We start from the raw sequence: 19,559 nt of genomic DNA, 5'->3' as shown, positions 1-19,559 counted from the left end.
AAGCTATTTTGGTAACTGAGTGCTGTTTAAGCACTTGTTCAGTAGTCTTTACCCTCTTCCTATTTTTGATTCTCACTAGCTCTTCCAATTTAGTTTGGTGGACTTGCTCTTTTGAAAATGTAGAAAACACACTGAGAAATAAATTATCTGTGTTTTAGAGGGGTGAGGAAATTCAGCTCTTGGGGATTACATGGGCCACAGATGTTGGCAAATCTTGCTCAAATTACCACTCCAGTGTCATTGATTGTACCTCTGCCCACCTCCTATTTTTGAAAATATAGAAAATACAATAAGTAAATAAATCTTAAATAATCCTTGCCCCACTTTCTGCATATTCTAAAAGGCCTACCTGATTTAAACTTATGAACTAGTGGTATTGGTGCTGAGTAGAGTAAAATTCTCTTTTTACTAAGTCCAACTGTTTAGGACATTCCCCAGCCCCTTCTCTACAATTTCATGAACTTTTTAGAACTTAATAAAAATATGGGTTCATTTCCCTTCTTTCTGTCGAGATCAGTCTGTCAATGGGATTTACTGCATGCCTTTTCTGTGCAGAGCACTGTACTAAGCGCTTGGGAGGGTACAGTACAACAGATTTGGTAGATATGTTCCCTGCCCACAAGGAGCTTATTGTTGCATGTGTTTGTTCATAATATTGAGCAAGATAATTATGCTGTTTTTTGTGACAGGACACTGGAGAACTAGGATGGTGGAAAGGAGAACTTAACGGTAAAGAAGGAGTGTTCCCAGACAACTTCGCTGCTCAGATAAATGAACAGGATAAGGACTTTCCAGTAAGCCAGATGTTTCATTTCTTCCTTTTAATTATTCAAAATGCCACACATCTCCTGCTAACAACTTAATTCCCAAATGAGATGGTTTGGTTTTGATTTCATTTGATTTTTTTAAAAATGGTATTTAAGTGCTTACCATGTGCCAGCACTGTTCTAAGCTCTGGGGTAAATACAAAGTAATCAGGTTGGACGCAGTCTACGTCCCACATGGGGCTCACCATCTCAATCCCCATTTTACAGATGAGGGAATTGAGGCCCAGAGAAGTGTAGTACGTGCCGAAGTGAAGTGACTTTTCCAAGGCCACACAGCAGATAAAGGGCAGAGCTGGGTTTAGAACTCAGGTCCTTCTGACTCCCAGGCCTGTGCTTTATCCACTAGGCCACTTTGTTCTTCTTGCCCTGTGCTTCCCCCACCCCCATCACCACTTCCCAACCGCTCTGCCCTATATGACTCACTTTGAGGGGAGTGGGCCTGGGCTGCTGAAAGTGGTTGGAGACCGTCGTCCCTGAGAACTTTGATGAAAAAACTTTTGAAGACCTTTTTATGTAGCCCTGAACTCTATAGCTGAGCATCAGCTCTCTTGGAAGTCTTAAATGTGGACCACTGGGATCAGATATTGACAGATCATGCTTCATATTGTTACTGGGGGAAGTGAATGTGAATGCTAATGAGCTCAATCCTCCCATATTTTGGGCAAGAAAAAGTGGGCAGAGGTGCAGTAAACTACACTGAACTGATAATTTGATCAGTGTCTCTACACTGTAAGCTCGTTGAGGATAGGAAATGTCTGTTCATTATTATATTGTATTCTCCCAAGTGCTTTGCACACAGTAAGTGCTCAAAAAATACAGTCGAATGAATGAATGGTATTTTGCGAAGGCCTGTAATCCCAAAGAGCTGAAGTTCCTCATCCTTCTAAAACCAGAGAATCAGGTTTCAAACAGGAATTTGTCGACATTTTAAATATTTTGAACAACAAAAGTTTGGAATGACTAATGCCCCTTCCATTTCTCATTTTTTAAGAATATTTTTTATATCATTAATTTTATTTTCAAGTTAAAGTAGCAGCTCTGTGAGGCCATTACCAATTTTAGATCACTGGGGAGCTGTGGTTATAACTGGACTGTTTCTTCAACTTGAGGCACCTACTGGACCCCTTTACTACTACCTACCAAACTCGTGGGAGTCTGGACCTTTTCTTTTACATTATTTTTACATTTCTGTTATTTTATCATCTCTTGCATCTGACACCATATCTATCCCCCCGTTTACTCTTAGTTTTTCAGTCCCAGTGACCCAAGACCATGTCTAAATTCTCATTTTTATTTTTTTCCAGTGCTTAATACAGTGTTGTGACATAGGCTCCTAATACCATATTAGTATTAATAGTATGAGTAGTGGCATTTAAGCACTTATTATGTGTTATGGGGAGTTTTTTTCTTATGATATTTAAGCATTTATTATATTCCCAGCACTGTACTAAGCACTGTTCAAGCTTTGAGATAGATACAAGTTAGGTTGGACATATCCCTTTACCACATAGGGCTCATGGTCTACATAGGAGGGAGAACATTTTGCAAGTGAGGAAACTGAGGCATAGAGAAGTTAAGTTACTTGCCCAAGGTCAAACAGCAGGCAAGTGGAAGAGCTGGGATCAGAACTTAGACCTGTGCTCTTTCCACTAGACTGTCCTACTTCTCTTATTATCCTTCCGAAGAACATACATCAGTCAATCAATTCACCCGACACTTGGGAAAATATAGTACGGCAGAGTTGGTAGATGCAGTCCCTGCCTGCCAGGGGCTTAATTGATAATGACTTTTTTAATAATTCGTGTCACAAGAAGATTTTCAAGGGTCTTGCCTGGTGAATATTTCTACTGTTGAAGCAAAGGTTTTCTAGCTTCCTCTAGACTGTGAGCTCATTCTGAGTAGGTAATATGATGTTTATTGTTCTATTATACTCTCCCAAGGGCTTAGGACATTGCTCTATTCATTCATTCATTCATTCATTCAGTAGTATTTATTGAGTGCTTACTATGTTCAGAGCACTGTTCTAAGCACTTGGAATGTACAATTCAGCAACAGATAGAGACAATCCCTGCCCAATGATGGGCTCACATTCTAATCGGAGGAGAATTTTCTATCTACCCCAGCTCTTACTACAGGGTCTGACATACAGGCACTTAACAAATACCATAAAAAAAGAGGGTATAGGTTTGCTGCTCAGGTGGGCTTTTGCATTCTCTTAAATCTCTCTCCTAGGTTGAGCATTGTGACAGGAAAATAGCTAGGGATCAGAGTGAATTATTAGTTGAACCTCAGTCAGCACTGTGTTCATTAAAATACTGATATGTTACTAGTTTTGTCTTAGAAGTAGAACATGGAGGAATTTGAAGTAATCCTCTTATGGAAAGCACGTGACTTAGTGGAAAGAAGCAGGGGGAGTCAGGGGACCTGGGTTCTAATCCCAGCTCTGCCGTTTGCCTGTTGTGTGCAAGGCACTTAACCTTTTGTGCCTCAGCTTTCTCATCTATAAAATGTGAATTATGTGTTTTCCCTCCTACTTAAGACTGTGAGCCCCATTTGGGGCAGGGACTGTGTCTGACCTGATTATCTTGTCTACCATAGTGTTTGGGGTAAGTAGTTAAATACTATTATTATAATTATTACTAGTCTATCAGACTTTTTTCAGATCTCCATTAGAACACTAACTCGAGTCTGAGTTCCAAAACTTGAAAGAATTAATACGTTTTAAGGTATGCAGAGGAAGTCCTCAAAACGATCTAGGGATCAAAGAGTTTCACAACAGGACCTTAGAGGAATGGAAATAATTTTAGCTTGGAGACAAGGCTGTGAAATGGTTTATTAACTGCTTTCAAATACTTGAGAGGCTAATAGAGAGACAATTTTAACTAGCTTTATCTCTCCTGAGATAAAAAGAAGGAAAAATAGATTCTCATTTTTTCACTAGAAAATTAGCTAAAATGCCATCTCGTGAATAGATGTTGTAGGGGTTCTTTTTTTAAGTAGATTTGAAACATTCATTTTTAATTAGGTTCAGCTTCCAAAACTTAATTGCCAGTATTTGACCGAGAGACCTAGCAGATCTTAATGTCTCATGGTGGGAATCATTTAAAGCAATAGAGAAGCTCATGTTCTAAGTAATAAGAAATAGTTCGAAAGTGATCTAATGGCACTTAGTCATAGTTTGTGATCAGTGGGAATAGCCGTCAGTGTGAAAAGTAAGGGAGGGAAAAGCCCACCATGAGATGGTATCTGCACATTTAGGAATATTTTTTTTTCTTTTTTTAATTATGATATTTGTGAAGCACTTACTATGTGCCAGGCACTACTAAAACTCGGGGTAGATTCAAGAAAATCAGGTTGAACACAGTCCCACAGATGAGGTCACGGAGGCACAGAGAAGTTCAGTGACTTGCCCAAGATCACACAGCAGACAAGCACTTATATACATACCTGTAATTTACATTAATGTCTTTTTCCCCTTCTAGACTGTAAGCTCAATGTGGACAGAGTGGAAAAAATAACTGCCAAAAATGAAAGAAAAACAAATAATAGCAAAGAGTAGTAATTTATGTCCTCATTACCTCATCTCCACACCATTTTGTCAAGCACTCCCCTACTCCCCAAACTTACACGTTCCAACATACTGTTTTAATGTCTGTCTCCCCCTGTAGACTGTAAGCTCTATGTGGACTGGGTTGACCTCTCCTGACTACTCTAAGTGTTCAGGAAATACCTTTAAATGATTGAGCCTCCTCCCACCCCCACTTCATAGATCATTTTTGGGAGTATTTGGTACTTAGTACTTAGAAAAAGTAAGACTTAATTTTGTAATTATCATTTTTACAGAAACCAAAGAAGCCACCACCTCCTGCCAAGAGCTCAGGTAAGTAAGAAATACGGCAAGCTAATTTCAGTCAAACATAAGGAGCAGGGAAGGAAATGTATGGTTACATGCTTTTTAAATTCAGAAGGCCTTCCATTCACAAAAGTACCATATAATCAATAAAAAGCCCACAAAGTGTTTGTGAATATGAACAAATCATTAAATTAATTATTAAAAAGAGTAGCTTCCTTTCCTTCAAGATTTGTCCCATCCCAATGCAGTGTTTACCATGTTTATCGATCTGTGTAATATGGGTCTATCATGTATTACGTCCACCACACAAAAGAGCAATACATTTGTAGCTCTCCACAATCCTCATAAAGTAGAGCATTTAGAAATGTTGCTTTTATTTTAACCCCGGGGAATTCATTGCAGAGGAGTAGTAGCAATAATAATAATGATGATGATGGTATTTGTTAAGCACTTACTATGTGCCATGCACTGTTCTAAGCACTGGGGTAGATACAAGATGATTGGGTTGGACATAGTCCCTGTCCCACGTAGAGCTCACAGTCTTCATCCCATGTTACAGAGGAGGAAACTGAGGCACAGAGAAGTTAAGTGCCTTGCCTAAGCTCACACATCAGACAAGTGAAAAAGCTGGAATAAGAACCCAGGTCCTTCTGGATCTTAGGCGAGTGCTGTATCCACTAGGCCTTACTGCTTCTCTAGTATTAAGTGTCCATTGTGGGCAACTGTTGGGAAAAAATACATGGATGAGAATTAGGTATGGTTTCTAAGTATGGGGAAAAGTTGGTGACAGGCACATCGGGAGATATGAAATAATAAAAACATGAAACAATATTGAAGACAAGTTATCGCATGAGAGTTGTAGCTTCTCCCACGAAGGCACTTTTTTCAGGTCTCAGGACTCCTTTTCTTAGGCCATGAATAGAAGTTACACTTGCTACAATTACACTTGCTACAACTGTAGTATATAAACTTGTCTCTTCCCTATCTAGACCATGAAGCCACTGTGGGCAGGAAATGCGTTATATTGTTATAGTGTACTCTCCCAAGCCCTTGGTACAATGCTCTGCACAAAGTAAGCACTCAATAAATATGACTGACTGAATTGGGGGATCTGTGCTGCAAAGAAGCATTGCAGTCCTTGGAGAATATGGAATCTGGATTTTGAGAGTAGTGAGGGAATTAGCCACAGCACATGAGCAGAGCCGAAACCTAAACGTAGAGGGATGCATGTGATTTTAAAAGAAATCACCTGCATACTGAACATTAGTCTTTCTTACAATGTAGAATGGCACAGAACTTGTAGTTGAGTGACTAAACAGTTGTGATTTTTGTGTTTTTCATTACAGCTCCAAAACCTGAACCACCAATTGCAGAGAAAAAATATCTTCCTTCCAGGCCAGAAGAAAAAGGTCTGTCCACTTTAATCTGTCTTGCACTTTCTCTGTATACATATGCTTAAGGATTTTCCTAGAAAGAACAGTATTTTAAAAGTACATTTTTTTTCTTTCACCATTAGTTGAGGCAAGAGAAAGAGTGACCAGGGTATAATAATGTGAATTTCCTTGGGTTCAAGGAAGTTGGGTGAGACAAATGGCATAATGATTGCTAGTTTTTTTTGACAGGTGCAATGATTTACACATACCAATTTGTTTTTAGCTTTTATAATCTTTTAAAGGTAGACTATATGATTTTTGTGGGTGATTTTAAAGTGGAACATTGTAAAGTTGTAAAGTTGAAATCTGTCTTGTGGTCAATCAATCGATGGTGTTTATTGAGCGCCATGTGCAGAGCACTGTACTAAGCGCTTTGGAGAGTAATAGTTTGTAGGCACATTCCCTGCCTACAGTGAGCTTGCACTATAGAGGGGGAGCCAGACATTAATGTAATAAATTAAGGATGCATATCTGCCATGAAAATATAGTGTATCCAGCCATATAAGGAAGGCTGATAAGCCTAAATTCAGAATTTCCGAGATTGTGCCAGTATTCACAGTTCCACATGGTTGTAGGATTGGAAATCATTTGGTGCCACCCAGTGTTAAAAATGAATATTGTCACATCAGTAAAAAGGTTCTAAGAAAGCCTCAATTACTTCTCTTTAACCTAACATCTCCATTATCTCTTTTGCTATCATTCAATTGTATTTATTGAGTGCTTACTATGTGCAGAGCACTGTACTAAGTGGTTGACTTAGGGGTATTCATCGGTGAAGATTCTGTGATAGGAACAATCATTATTATTTTGAATTTTGCCAGATGCTTTGTGTTATATTTTGGAATATCAAGTATACCTTCTCAGATACAACCACCATTTATTCTCTATCAAAGGCACTGTGTTAATTACTGGCCAACTATCAATTAGTCATATTTACTGAATGTTTACATATGCAGAGCACTGTACTAAACTCTTGGGAGAGCACAGTGTAACAGAGTGGTAGACACATTCCCTGCTCTCAAGGAGCTTACAGTTTAGAGGGGGAGGATTAATATAAATGAATTCTAGATATGTAAATAAGTGCTGTGGAGTTGAGGGTGAGGTGAATAGCAAGTGCTTAAAGAGCACAGATCCAAGTGCATAGGTGACTCAGAAGGGAGAGGAAATTGGCGAAATGGGGATTTAGTTGGGGAAGGCCTCTTGGAGGAGATATGATTTTAATAAGCTTTGAGAATGGAGGAGTATGGTGGTCTGTCAACCATGAAGGGGGAAAGAGAGCTCCAGGACAAAGGAAGGTGGAGGGCAAGGAGTCGGCGGTGAGATTGATGAGATCGAGGTACAGTGAGTAGGTTGGCATTAGAGGAACTCTCACGGTTCTACCTAAAATTCTTCAGCAGGTTATATGCATCCAAGAAAGGAATTATTTTTAGATATTTATTTTGAGACTATTGAAAGCATTTAAAAAACCTAGATTCCGATTCCCATCAGTGATCTTATATTAAACATTTCTAACTGCTTTAAAATGGATGTTCTGCTTGACAACCTATATAGCTTGCCATATTTTCATATGATTTTTCTCGGCAGACCGAAAAGACCATCTGTGGGAGCAGAAGCCTTTGAAACCAGCTGCTCCTCAGGTACCACCCCAAGAAACCCATTCCTCTCAACAAAGCCAATAATTTGAGATCTGTGGGGATAATGCCCCAAGGTGGCCCAGAAAAACCAGTTCCACCTCCCCCGTTTTCCAAGTAAGTCCCAATTTATTTTTGTCTTGAAAATATATTGTCTCCTGGGGCATCACTGTCATTTGGAAAGAACATGATTTAAAAGTGAACCTTTTACACTGTTCTGTTCTATCCCATCCTGTGTGTAAATGTTTGGTCAGCGACAAAATTATCATCTCTTTTGTTTTATTCAGCGTATTTCTACATTTGTCGTTATGATTAACCTATCATAGGATACAAAAGGTGGTATGCAGAGTAGCTTTCTGGGGCAGGAATAAATCTCCTAGATTCTCATAAAAGCTGGTATCTCTCACTAGTTTCACACCTGAACAATTTCCATTTTAATATCAAAGATAGACAACACTGAGGATTCACATACGAAGTTTTAGAAAAAGCCCCAACAAAAACAAGAAAATAAGGAAAGGGACAATAAATTTGCAAAGAAATGTACCGTAGTCATGGAGAAGTCAATCAGTCATTGAAGTGTTATTCAGCATTGCTGGAGAAGGAATACTATTTGTGTTTTCGAAGGGCTAGACAAGACAAATTTTTTAGTGAGTGAAATGTGAATTCCACCAGTTAACTGGTGGCATTTTAATAGTGGAGGTGTTTTTTTAAAGTGCAGGTTTCCGTGGCCAACCACAGTTTTGAATATTCTTATTTAATACTCCATTACCTTCCTATCCAGTTTTGAGTAATCAGTACATTAGCCCATTAGCCATGGATTAGCCCATCCAGCCCCCTGTGCCCACACTCAGTTTCGTTCTGTCGTATTTACTGAGTGCTTATTGTGTGTAGAAGATTGTACTAAGTGCTTGGGAGAGTACAACATGACAATTAATGGACACATTCCCTGCCCACATTGACCTTACTTTACAGTCTCAACACACCAGACACTCCTTTCAGGTTGGGCTTTGCATGGTTTGGATTAAAGTCCCAAAGACTACATTCAACCCGATTCGCTCATATTCACCCTAGTGCTCAGTTCAGTGCCTGGCACATAGATAGCACTTAACAAATCCCATTAAAAAAAAAAAAGGCTCTTGATTGATAAGCCTGTGCACATTCTGCTAAGCCATGATACCACCCTGAATTAAAGTTGTGCATGAACTCCAAGAATATATGTTTGTGTGGGGACAGTAGGAATTTGCTGGAGAATATTGAAACATCCCTATTGAATAGCAGTGGGCAGACTCCAAATTTTGCTAACAACAAGCTCTTGAATGCCTGGGTAGGGACTAGCAGTATACAACCTGGTTTTATGCAGAATTTAAGGATGTTAGTTCCATTATTCATTAAATTAGGAACTCAAGAGTTTGAGGATTCATTTCCCTTTATGTGTATAAGTGACTATTGGATATTTGTTTTTGGCATTTCAGGGTGAACGGAGAAGTTTCCGCCATTCGGCCAAAGTCTGAATTTGAGCCATTATTGAAACCAAAGTTAGAGTCTGAACAGTTACCACTTAGACCAAAATCAGTAGAGCTAGATTCACTTGCAATAAGGCACTCTAAAGAAATAGGTAAGTAAAATATTGGGTTATAATTCTGTGATTAAGAGATCTGGGAGAATAGTTTTCATTTAAATTAAAAGTATCTTTGTATGCAGTTGCTTTTCAGAAATCAGAGATCCTGTTAATTATAATTCTATGTAATCTTAAAGTTTAGAATTTCCTGATACGAAGTCGTTTCTTGGTATTTAAGTTATGTTATTTAGTGAGGTAAATCAACTCTTTCAGGCCACTAAACTTTCATTATATTATACGCTCTATGTTCCTTCATAGATTCTTGTTTTGTCTTTCCTCCCATGGGGAACTGAAACACCACTTTGTCATGGATTGTGTGCAGTTGAAAATCCTTCAGATGAGCTTCCCTAATGGGGACAATTTTAACACAAAACTAGAAAAGATGTTGATCAAACATTTGCAGGGCTATTTTGCATTGAAAAGATAAAAGTAATATGTTTACTCAAAGTAATGTTATTGAAGTACATTTAAAATTGTTGCTGCCAGAACGGTCCACACGTAATAAATAATAAATAATAGTGGTGTTTAAGTGCTTACTATTTGCCAAGCACTGTTTTAAGCACTGGAGTAGGCACAGGATAATCAGGTTGGACCCAGTCCCTGTCCCACATGGGGCTCTCAGTCTTAATCCCCATTTTACAGATCAGGGAACTGAGGCACAGAGGAAATGAAATGACTTGCCCAAGGTCACACAGCCGACAAGTGGTGGAGCTGGAATTAGGCTGACTCCCAGGTCCCGTGCTCTATCCACTAGGCCACGCTGTTTCACACACTTCTGATTAGGAACTTGGACATATTGACTCTGAGCCATTGCCTACAAATTAAACAAGTATAGAAGGAAGTTACATTCCAAGTCATTAAATAACCACATTAAGCAGTTCCCTGTTGTTAAATATGGGGTTCTGGTTCCTTATTGCAGTTTGTGAAATGAGTTACTGAACAAAGACTTGATGGATAAAGATAAAAGATTAGATAACTAAATTGGAATTTGGGTGTAATAAATGTAAATTAATGCCCTTTTTTTTAAGGAGGGGGCAACCCTAACTTATTAGCATACAAGATATTCATGTGTGCTACTTTTTTAATAGTTCATAAGTAGAAGGCATTATCTCTGTACCCCTTGTTATGACGCATAGCCTTAAAATGGTTCCTTTTACCTCTTCTGGTATAGTTTGCTCATAGCAGGGTTTTTTTGGCATTTGTTAAGCCCTTATTATGTGTCAAACTCTGTTCTAATAGCTGGGATAGAGCAAAGTTAATTAGGTAGGACCCAGTCCCTGTCCTGTGAGGGGCTCACAGTCTAGGTAGGAGAGAGAACAGGAGAACTGAGACACAGAGAAGTTGTGACTTTCCCAAGGTCACACAGCAAGCATTTGGCAGAGTCAGATTTAGAACCCACCTCCTCTGACTCCTAACCCGTCTTCCTTCCACTAGACCATGCTGCTTCTTCGAAATGCTTAGTACAGTGCTCTGCACACAGTAAGCAATCAATAAATATGATTGATTAACAGTAACCTGCATGGCAATCTGTATATTCTCAGAGTTACATCATATTCCATACTCGTCTTTGGAAAAAACATAAAAGTTCATTAAGGTTTTTGGCAGAGTTTTGCAGATTAAGAATAATAATCATTATTATGATACTTCTTAAGCCCTTACTGTGTTCCAAGTACTGTTCTAAGCACAGGGGTAGATACAAGTTAATTCGATTGGACACAGTTCCTGTCCCACATGGGGCTCATGGTCTTGATCCCCATTTTACAGATGAGGTAATTTAGGCCCAGAGAAGTGAATTGATTTGCTCAAAGTCACACAGCAGACATGTGGCAGAGCTGGGATTAGAACCCAGGTCCTTCTGACTCCCAAGCCTGTGCTCCAGCTATTGAGCTGCACTGCTTCACAAGTGGGTTCAAACAAATGAAAAAAAAATTTGCTCATAAGAGAGAACAGCCCAGATTTAGCGAGGCGCACTCTGGCTGGGAACTGAGGCTAGGATTTGCTTAGGAGAGTGCATGGCTTTGGGGGCTTGGTGGAGTGGCAAAGTCCAAGCACTGTTTTCTCACCTTCCTCCATGCCCCCTTTTCTTGAAGGACTTCCAATCCCATTTTGTCGTGGAGGTAGGGATTGAAGCCCAGTCCAAGTCCTTCAAAATGGTCCATGACAGAGAGTCATGACAGTTGCTGGAAGAGAAGGGTTTCTTCCCAAAGTTTGCTCCCTTCTCTTTTTCTTAAGCCCCAACCTGATCTATGTATATTGTGGTTTTTGTTAAGCACTTACTGCGTGCCAGACACTGTACTAAACGCTGGGGTGGATACAAACAAATATTCTCCAACATTAAGCCATTAGCAGGACGGGGGAGAGAGGATGCTGAGGGGAGATGGGAATGGAGCACTAAAGGTTGATAGCAGCCTGTGGCTGAATTGTGCTCTGATAATAGAAATTAGTCCTCAAGGCCCAAAAGATGCCCTAAAAGAACAGGTTGCTCTACTTAAAAGAAAATAGCCTCATTAAGAAAAACAAAAAACACCTTGAGACTATGGCAAACATCCATTATGCAGTTAGTTGATTGCATGCTGTGATGTCAGGATTCAAGCCTGCAGGCATAATTTTTTTTTAGGTTTTGGTAGTGCATTAAAGCCCACTGCCTGATTCTGAATAGCTTGAAGGAGTTCATAGGATAGATGCTACCAACAGGTACTTTTTTTTTTTAAAACAGATATGAGATTGCTTTTAAGTATTCTTTTAAAGTAAGGAAATTTTAGTACCTTGAGGGCAAAGGATCCTGCCTTATTCTTCCTCCTTGTGTAGGTTGAGTTGGGGGAAGTTGTTACTGGAAGTACTGAGACAAAGGAACAAAATTGTCACCAGAAGTATGTTGAATTCTGGTGGGGTGCATCTAAATGATTTCCAGTTTCTATTTGGAAGAGTGTAAGATTGATGATAATTGTGGTATTTAAATGCTTGCAATGTGCCAAGCACTGTACTCAGCACCCAGGGTGATACAAGATCATCAGGTTCCACATGGGGCTCGCATTGTAAGTAGGAGGGAAAACAGATATTGAATTCCCATTTTACAGATGAGGAAGTTGAGGCCCAGAGAAGTAGTGACTTGTCCAAGGTCACACAGCAGAATATCAAAAATAATATGCTGTCCATATGGCTGTATATTATAATTAAACCTAAACAGAACATGAAATTTGAGAATAATAATAATAATAAAGTTTCTAAAAGTCAGGCTAAAATCTAAGACTTAAAAGTTTGGATTTTCTTTCAGTTTTAATTTTGAAGACTCATGTACAACACAGGTGAAATGTTTATTTTGATTTCAAGTGGGCAAAATCCTTAAAATGCATATCCCACTTTTAATGCAACAAGTGGAGGAGTGCACCGAACACTGGAATTTTATTTACAGAATGCACAAAACATCAGTAATCTGCATATACAGATTCCATTTTCTAAAGAAAATACATCAAATGTCATGGTTTACTAGACCACCTTCCTTTCAACCTCTAGTATAGTGTCTATTGAGATGGATTTGCACAGTCATTTTCCTTTCTTGAAACTTAGATGATTAACTGCACATCCTATTTAAGTTCAGGTATTTTATTATATCAAGCATGCTGATCATTGAAGCTATTCTGCACTTCCTACAAATGTTTCTTTTTCCTGCTTTGTAAAATAATTTTTTTGGTTCAGAATCTTTTTCCTAGACATTCCTATCCTTGACTTTTCTTTCCAGATTTTGTTTCCTATCCTGTTTGCCATGTTTCCCTTCTTACGTGTCAGGAAATTACCCTACCCTCTCCATTTTGGTAAGATAATATTCTATAAAAGAATCCAAACAGTGTATTCGGGATAATTAGGTGCACATGACTTTTTATTTTCTTTGCAGTTGTGTTTTAAATTCATGCTTGTTTCCATTTGTATATGCTCACATTTCTGGTTTTCATTTAAGTGTTTTTTCTTAGAACATCAACCTCGTTTTTTGTTCAAATATTTTAAAAGATTAGGAATATGAAGAGTAGTTGCTTGAAGTCCTAAAATGATTTGGGGTATTTTTGCTTTACAGTTGTGGCTGGATTTTGCTACAATTTAATCAAAACATTTGAACCCCCAATCTGTAGTACATAGGAATTCTAAATTGCAGATCTCACCACATCAAATGTTTTTTAAAAATTAAGCATCCTTTGTGACCTTTTTTAAGTTGTGCATTTTCTCCTTAAGAGTTATATAAAGAAGTTGGTATCCATGTAAATATTTAGTTATATATATAAATATATCTGTATACGTGCACAAATCTCCTTATAACTATTGAAGTTTTACCTGCTAACCAAACTCCTTTTAACATAATTTGGAAGATTGCCACAAAGGAATACTGCAGCAAAATGCAAACTTCCGCACTTCCAAGTGGGCCTATACCTCTTCCTTATACTTCCATCTTCTTGCTCACAGACAGGTAATAATAATTATGGTACTTGTTCAGCACTTACTATGTGCCAAGGACTCTTCTAAGCACTGATGTAGATACAAGTTTTTTTTAAAAAAGTTACAGGAGATACAGAAAAGTTAAATGACTTGCCCAGAGTCACATGGCAGACAAGTGGTGGAGACGGGATTAGAGCCCTTTATCTTCTGATTCCCAGGCCCGTGCTTTATCCACTACACCATGCAAGTGTAGTTAGCCAGTGAATCAATCACCAGCTTGGGAAGAAGGAAGGCTGTAGCAGTATTTGAAAATATTCTATTTAACAATGAGAAGAATTATTTTGTGAGGTGATAATAGTAGCAGCAGCATTTATTTGAGCCCCCACTGCACCAGGAGCTTGAGAAATACAGAGTAACTAAGGAAAAAGGAAGAAAAATCTTCTAAAGGCTTTAATAGTCTTCCCATCTGAGGATCTTCTTAGTGGGAAAATGGGGAAAGTGAGGTATTAGTCTAACCAGTTGGCCTAAGGTAAAGAGCAGTCACAAGACCTGGGTCCCAGTTGGGGGGCAGAGGGAGATTCATTCATGGTGAAAGTTTCTTATTGAACAACCACCCACAGCATTACGGGAAATGGACGGGTTTTGTGGGCATCCTGTAAAACAGTAGGCCAATGTGTTCACCCGTAGCATTTGGAGAAGTGGACGGGCTGCTCAGGCATCTTGTAAAACAGCAGGCCAGTATGTATACCCACATTGTTATAGTAATCATAATTATGGTGTTCGTTAAGTGCTTACTATGTGCCAGGCACTGTACTAAGTACTGGGATAATAAATCGCGTTGGACACAGTCCCTGGCTGGCATGGGACTCAGTCTCAATCCCCATTTTATAGATGAGAGAATTGAGGCATAGAGAAGTAAAGTGACTTACTCAAACTCACACAGCAGACAAGTGGCGGAGCCAGGAATAGAACCAATAACCACCTGACTCCCAGACCCATGCTCTATCCACTATGCCATGCTGCTGCTCTGGAAGATGGAACGGGCTGTACAGGCGTCCTATGAAACAGCAGGCCAGTGCGTTCACCCACAATATTATGGGAAGTGGGTGAGCTGTGCAAGCATCCTGTAAAACAGTAGGCCACTCAGTGCATGCAGCAAAAATTGCAATGGCTACCCAGTTTCCTGACTGCCTTCCTGGTATTGGTGCTTCAGCTCAGCACAGCATCGGCACTATGTTTCAGTCACTTAAGCCAGAAATGGACAGTATACCGCCCCGCGCCCCCCCCCCCCCCCCAGGGCATACCTCATTAAACTACATGCCCCAGCAGGAACACGATTGGCAGGAAAAGAGTGCAGATGGCACTCTGCTGGCCTCCATCATCATCAGCATCATCATCAATGATATTTATTGAGCGCTTACTATGTGCAGAGGACTGTACTAAGGACTATCAGTAGATTCAGTTCCTCTACACAAGGTCTCACTCCTGAAATCTCAGGGCAAGTTTCATCCATTATTGCTGACGAGAGACTGCATCCTCACCAATACCATTAGCAGGTAGAGAATATTTTTTTTTTAAAGCAGTTTTTTTAAAAGCACTCTTAAAAAGCTGTTTCTCACATTGAATGAGAAATGCATATACGTTTTCTGCAGCTTACCATTAGTAAGAGAGCAAATTCCTCTGACATTGTTTTAATTTTCTATTGTATATCAAATTTCTATTTTATAATTATAAATTGGCAAAAATAACTTCAGTCCATGTTAGCAGGCATAGGTTTTCTTATTTTTTAAAATTTTTTCTTAGCCAAAAAAACCCCCTGGAAATTATTCATGCCAATCTTGATTCAGATTGGAATCCCTTTCTTTTATTTCCTGACTTAGGTCCTCAGATTTTGGAGTTCCTGTAGCACAGTGACAATGTAATTTGTTTTTTTTTTTTTGACATTGCCAGCAATGACAGAGAATGTGTAAATTCTAACATGGCATAGATTAAATTTTTACATTTGAAGATTTAATGCCGAATAGAGAGCGAGGCCAAATAGTATCTGGATCATACCAAGTTAGCTGTTCTTCTTTTCCTAATTCAAGAACTTGGAAGAAAGATGTAGGGAGGGTTTAAATCGTACTGCAGTAGTCAGTATTGAGTCAGATAAAGGACATTTTGCATGAGTACAGCATATTGTATTGGTCATCCATTCCCCTGTTCCCATTCTGCCATTTTTCCTTCCCTCATTTTTATTCTTTCATCTTTTCATATATTCTTCTCAGGTAATTTTCCTCTCTAATGTTGCTTAAATATGCATTTGAAAATAATTCCCATGGATCCTTAATGGAAAGTAAGTTATGAAGATTTTCAATAAGGTGTCAAAGCGGTCTGTGAATTTAAAACATGTAGTATTTGCTCCTTCATCAGATTCTGATGAAGATTGCCATAAGCCTGTGAAGCTTCCCCTCCATTGGCTTCCTAAATAATTCGTTCACCCTCTCCCCTAGGTTTGAAAAGTGATCCTATAGTAAGACCTTCTCTCCCAATATAGTGGTTTATTGGGATATAGCATTTTTGCATGGTGATATCTAATGCACCATCAGCACCAGCCACTCCACTCCGTCTTTGGTGAACTCGCCCCCAAATTTAAGAGGGACCTGAAGGGAATGTGTGAGGTTGGTTGGCCTGGCAGGTTGTTGGCATTCAGAGCGATTCTGGGCTTGAAGCAAGCATAAGTCTCATTCACAGAATAACAGGGAAGGGCAAAGCGATGACAGTTCATTCAGTGTCATATTTATTGAGCGCTTACTGTGTGCAAAGCACGGTACTAAGCTCTTAGGAGAGTACAGTACAGCAGCAACAAGAGACATATTCCCTGCCCAAAACGAGCTCACCTTTGGGTATCTATCCTCTAGATCCGAACATAACTTTCAGGGGGAAAAAAAGGCATATATGCACATCCAAATCTAAGGTTCTCTGGATTAGGTGTCTGTGATAGTATACACGTATACCTTTTATTATTTTTTTCTTGACAGTGATTTCTTTCAAGTTGTCGTTTTTGACAAAGGGTCTCTCAAAAATACCCATGCATCTTCAATTGATAAAGAAACTCCATTATTAACATTGACAGTATATAAAGATTGGTTGAAAGGTTTTTGACAGGAAAAATAATCTCTGATAGCCCTCAAAGATCTATAGTAAGTGTACCGAGGTTTTTTATATTATCTCTAGAGTGGTCTGAAAATGGGAGCCAGTTACTACCCCCTCAAATTTTTATCATTACTATTATTATATTTAAGTGCTAACTATGTGACAAACACCATGCTAAATGGTAGTACAAGTCAGTCAATCAGTTGCATTTTTTGAGCGCTTACTGTGTGCAAAGCACTTTACTAAATGCTTGGGAGAATACACTATAACAATAAACAGACACATTCCCTGCCCACAGCGAACTTACAGTCGAGAGCAGGAGATGTTGGACCCAGTCCCTATCCCACATGTGAGAGTGAGAACAAGTATTGGATCCCATTTTAGAGTTGAGGAAACTGAGGCATGGAGAAGTTAAGTGACTTAGCCAAGGTCATACCACAAGCAGTTGGCTGAGCCAGGATTAGAAGCCAGGTCTTCTGACTCCCAGGCCCATACTCTTTCCACTCGGCCATGCTGCTTCTGAATGATACCACCTGGTACTTTTAGACTGTATTGATTACTTAAGGTTAAAGGAGATGATCAACATCAACAGACAGCAAGATGTGAAAAATATTCAGTGAATTATTTTTGTATTCCAAAAGCTGAAATACTACACAAAACTCATTAAAATAGAAAAAAAATATTGGTTAGACTAAAAAGTGGAAGAACATTACTTCAGTATAGTTAAATTATTTCAGCATCAACTATTGCGGGGCAAAAAGAGCTAAGTATTTGCAAAGGACTGAAGGTAGATGTCCACTGAATGTCATCCTGTTCACTTAGCTAGGGGACGGGGCCTTTTCTGACTCAACTCAGGGGTTTTGGGTCCATGATTTAGGCTAAATAGATAACCTGTCCAAGCCAAAGCCCAGGTCATTTGCAGACCAGGAGACCCCATGAAGACAGGGCATGTTGGCAAGTTCACATGGTTCTTGGGCAGGCCCGGAGAGGCCTTTTAGGAGGTAGTGATGGACCAAGCTTTGCTTCTACCCTAGTGTCTAGTTGAACCCAAACCAACCATGGTAGAATTGGGTCAAGATAAAATTCTGTGATCACCCTACTTGGGATGCCAAGCAATTTCCCATTAAAGCAGTCAAGTTGGATGATGATGAAGGATGATGAAGGCTCATGAAGGCTCATGTTCTGCACAGTATTAGGTTCTTGTGTGAGTACAACATAATAGAGTTGGTAGACATATTCCCTGCCCACAGCGAGCTTATAGTGTAGAGGGGGAGACAAACATTAATGTAAATGCATAAATTAGGGCTACATACATAAGTTCTGTGGGGCTGAGGTGGGGGTGAATATAGGGTGTAAATTCAAGTGCAAGAGCTGCTCAGTGAATATTTAGAGATGATCACGAATGGGAAGATAGTACACAGAACCATGGCCAATATTTGTTTTAGGATTCATAATAGAGAGTGCTCAAAGTATCTTTAGGCCTGACTCAGCAAAATTCTATTTTATAATCTCTGCTGTAAAAGGCTTTACATATGTAAGGTTTAGTCAAGTCCTTAAAGAGTGGCAATTAACCAAGGGGTACATACTTGTGGCTTAGAGCAGGTTTAATGAATACCTGTAGGCCCTTTTCTTTTATTTTGAATCTTGCCTCAATTAAAAAGTAGGCTATGTTTGACCCTCACAAACTATTTAGGTTAATCCTCTAGCTCCTTACATTCTTTTAGGGATTGCTTGGCAAGGTTTCAGATTTCTCATGCTGTTCTTTATTTTATTCAAAAGCACTCATTGAAGAGTATGCCTCTTACCACGGGCCTTTCATCCCCTTGTTATTAATAGCCATTGGAATTTTTTTGTGTTTGTGGTATTTAAGTGCATACTATGTGCCAGGCACTTTTCTAAACACTGAGGTAGATACTGTGTCATTTTGGACACAGTCCCTGTCACACAAGGGGTTCACAGTCTTAATCCCTTTTTTACAGATGAGGTAACTAAGACACAGAGAAGTGAAGTGACTTGCCCAGAGTCACAAAGCAGGCAAGTGGCAGAGCTGGTATTAGAACCCAGGTCTTTCTGACTCCCAGGCCCATGCTCTATTCACTAGACCACGATGCTTTTCTCATTTGTTGCCAAGATCCCATTATTTGATCTTTAGTAGGAAGAAGCAACTTCATTCTCAGAGATGATCTTCGTTTTCCAAATGCATATGGAAAGCACAGTTCACATTTGAGTAGATTGTCTTTTCATTTCAAGTTTTTGAAAGTGGAAGGCAGTTTTCTGTTTGTAATCTACCACACCAAGCAGATGAGATGACCTGTGTGTATTTATTTTCCTCTTCTGTAGATGCTGTAAATTTTGATGAAATAGGCTCCTCAGAAAACTTAGTCCATCTTACTGCAGATAGACCGAAGATGCCTCGGAGAAGATTGCCCATTCGCTTCAACGGCAGTAATTCTGTGAGTTCTTTGGCTCGATCAATCTGGCACTTGTTTGGTGAATCCATTTGGCATTCAAAATGGAGATGAATCAGATGGTAGTGTTAATTGATCACTTCTGTGCAGAACACTTAATTGATTAAATTGAGCACATTGTGCAAAGCATTTGGGCAAGTTCAACATTGTTAGTAGACATAATTGCTGC

The 19,559-nt window shown here is 39.2% G+C and overlaps 1 protein-coding gene across 1 annotated transcript in view; it reads left to right on the top strand.

The window, feature by feature from the left end:
- LOC100081068 (CD2 associated protein) overlaps positions 1 to 19,559 on the top strand; it is a 91,112-nt gene that overhangs the window by 60,155 nt on the left and 11,398 nt on the right. The window contains 7 exon segments of the mRNA XM_029072194.2: positions 690 to 794; positions 4,671 to 4,707; positions 6,027 to 6,089; positions 7,698 to 7,756; positions 7,758 to 7,861; positions 9,217 to 9,359; positions 19,263 to 19,375. Coding sequence (XP_028928027.1) covers positions 690 to 794; positions 4,671 to 4,707; positions 6,027 to 6,089; positions 7,698 to 7,756; positions 7,758 to 7,861; positions 9,217 to 9,359; positions 19,263 to 19,375 — 624 coding nt within the window.

Source organism: Ornithorhynchus anatinus, chromosome 9 (genome assembly GCF_004115215.2).
Source record: "Ornithorhynchus anatinus isolate Pmale09 chromosome 9, mOrnAna1.pri.v4, whole genome shotgun sequence".
In the NCBI taxonomy this organism is placed as follows: domain Eukaryota; kingdom Metazoa; phylum Chordata; class Mammalia; order Monotremata; family Ornithorhynchidae; genus Ornithorhynchus; species Ornithorhynchus anatinus.
Note: the sequence above shows the minus strand (reverse complement) of the source record. Positions and strands in the feature narration are given on the sequence as shown.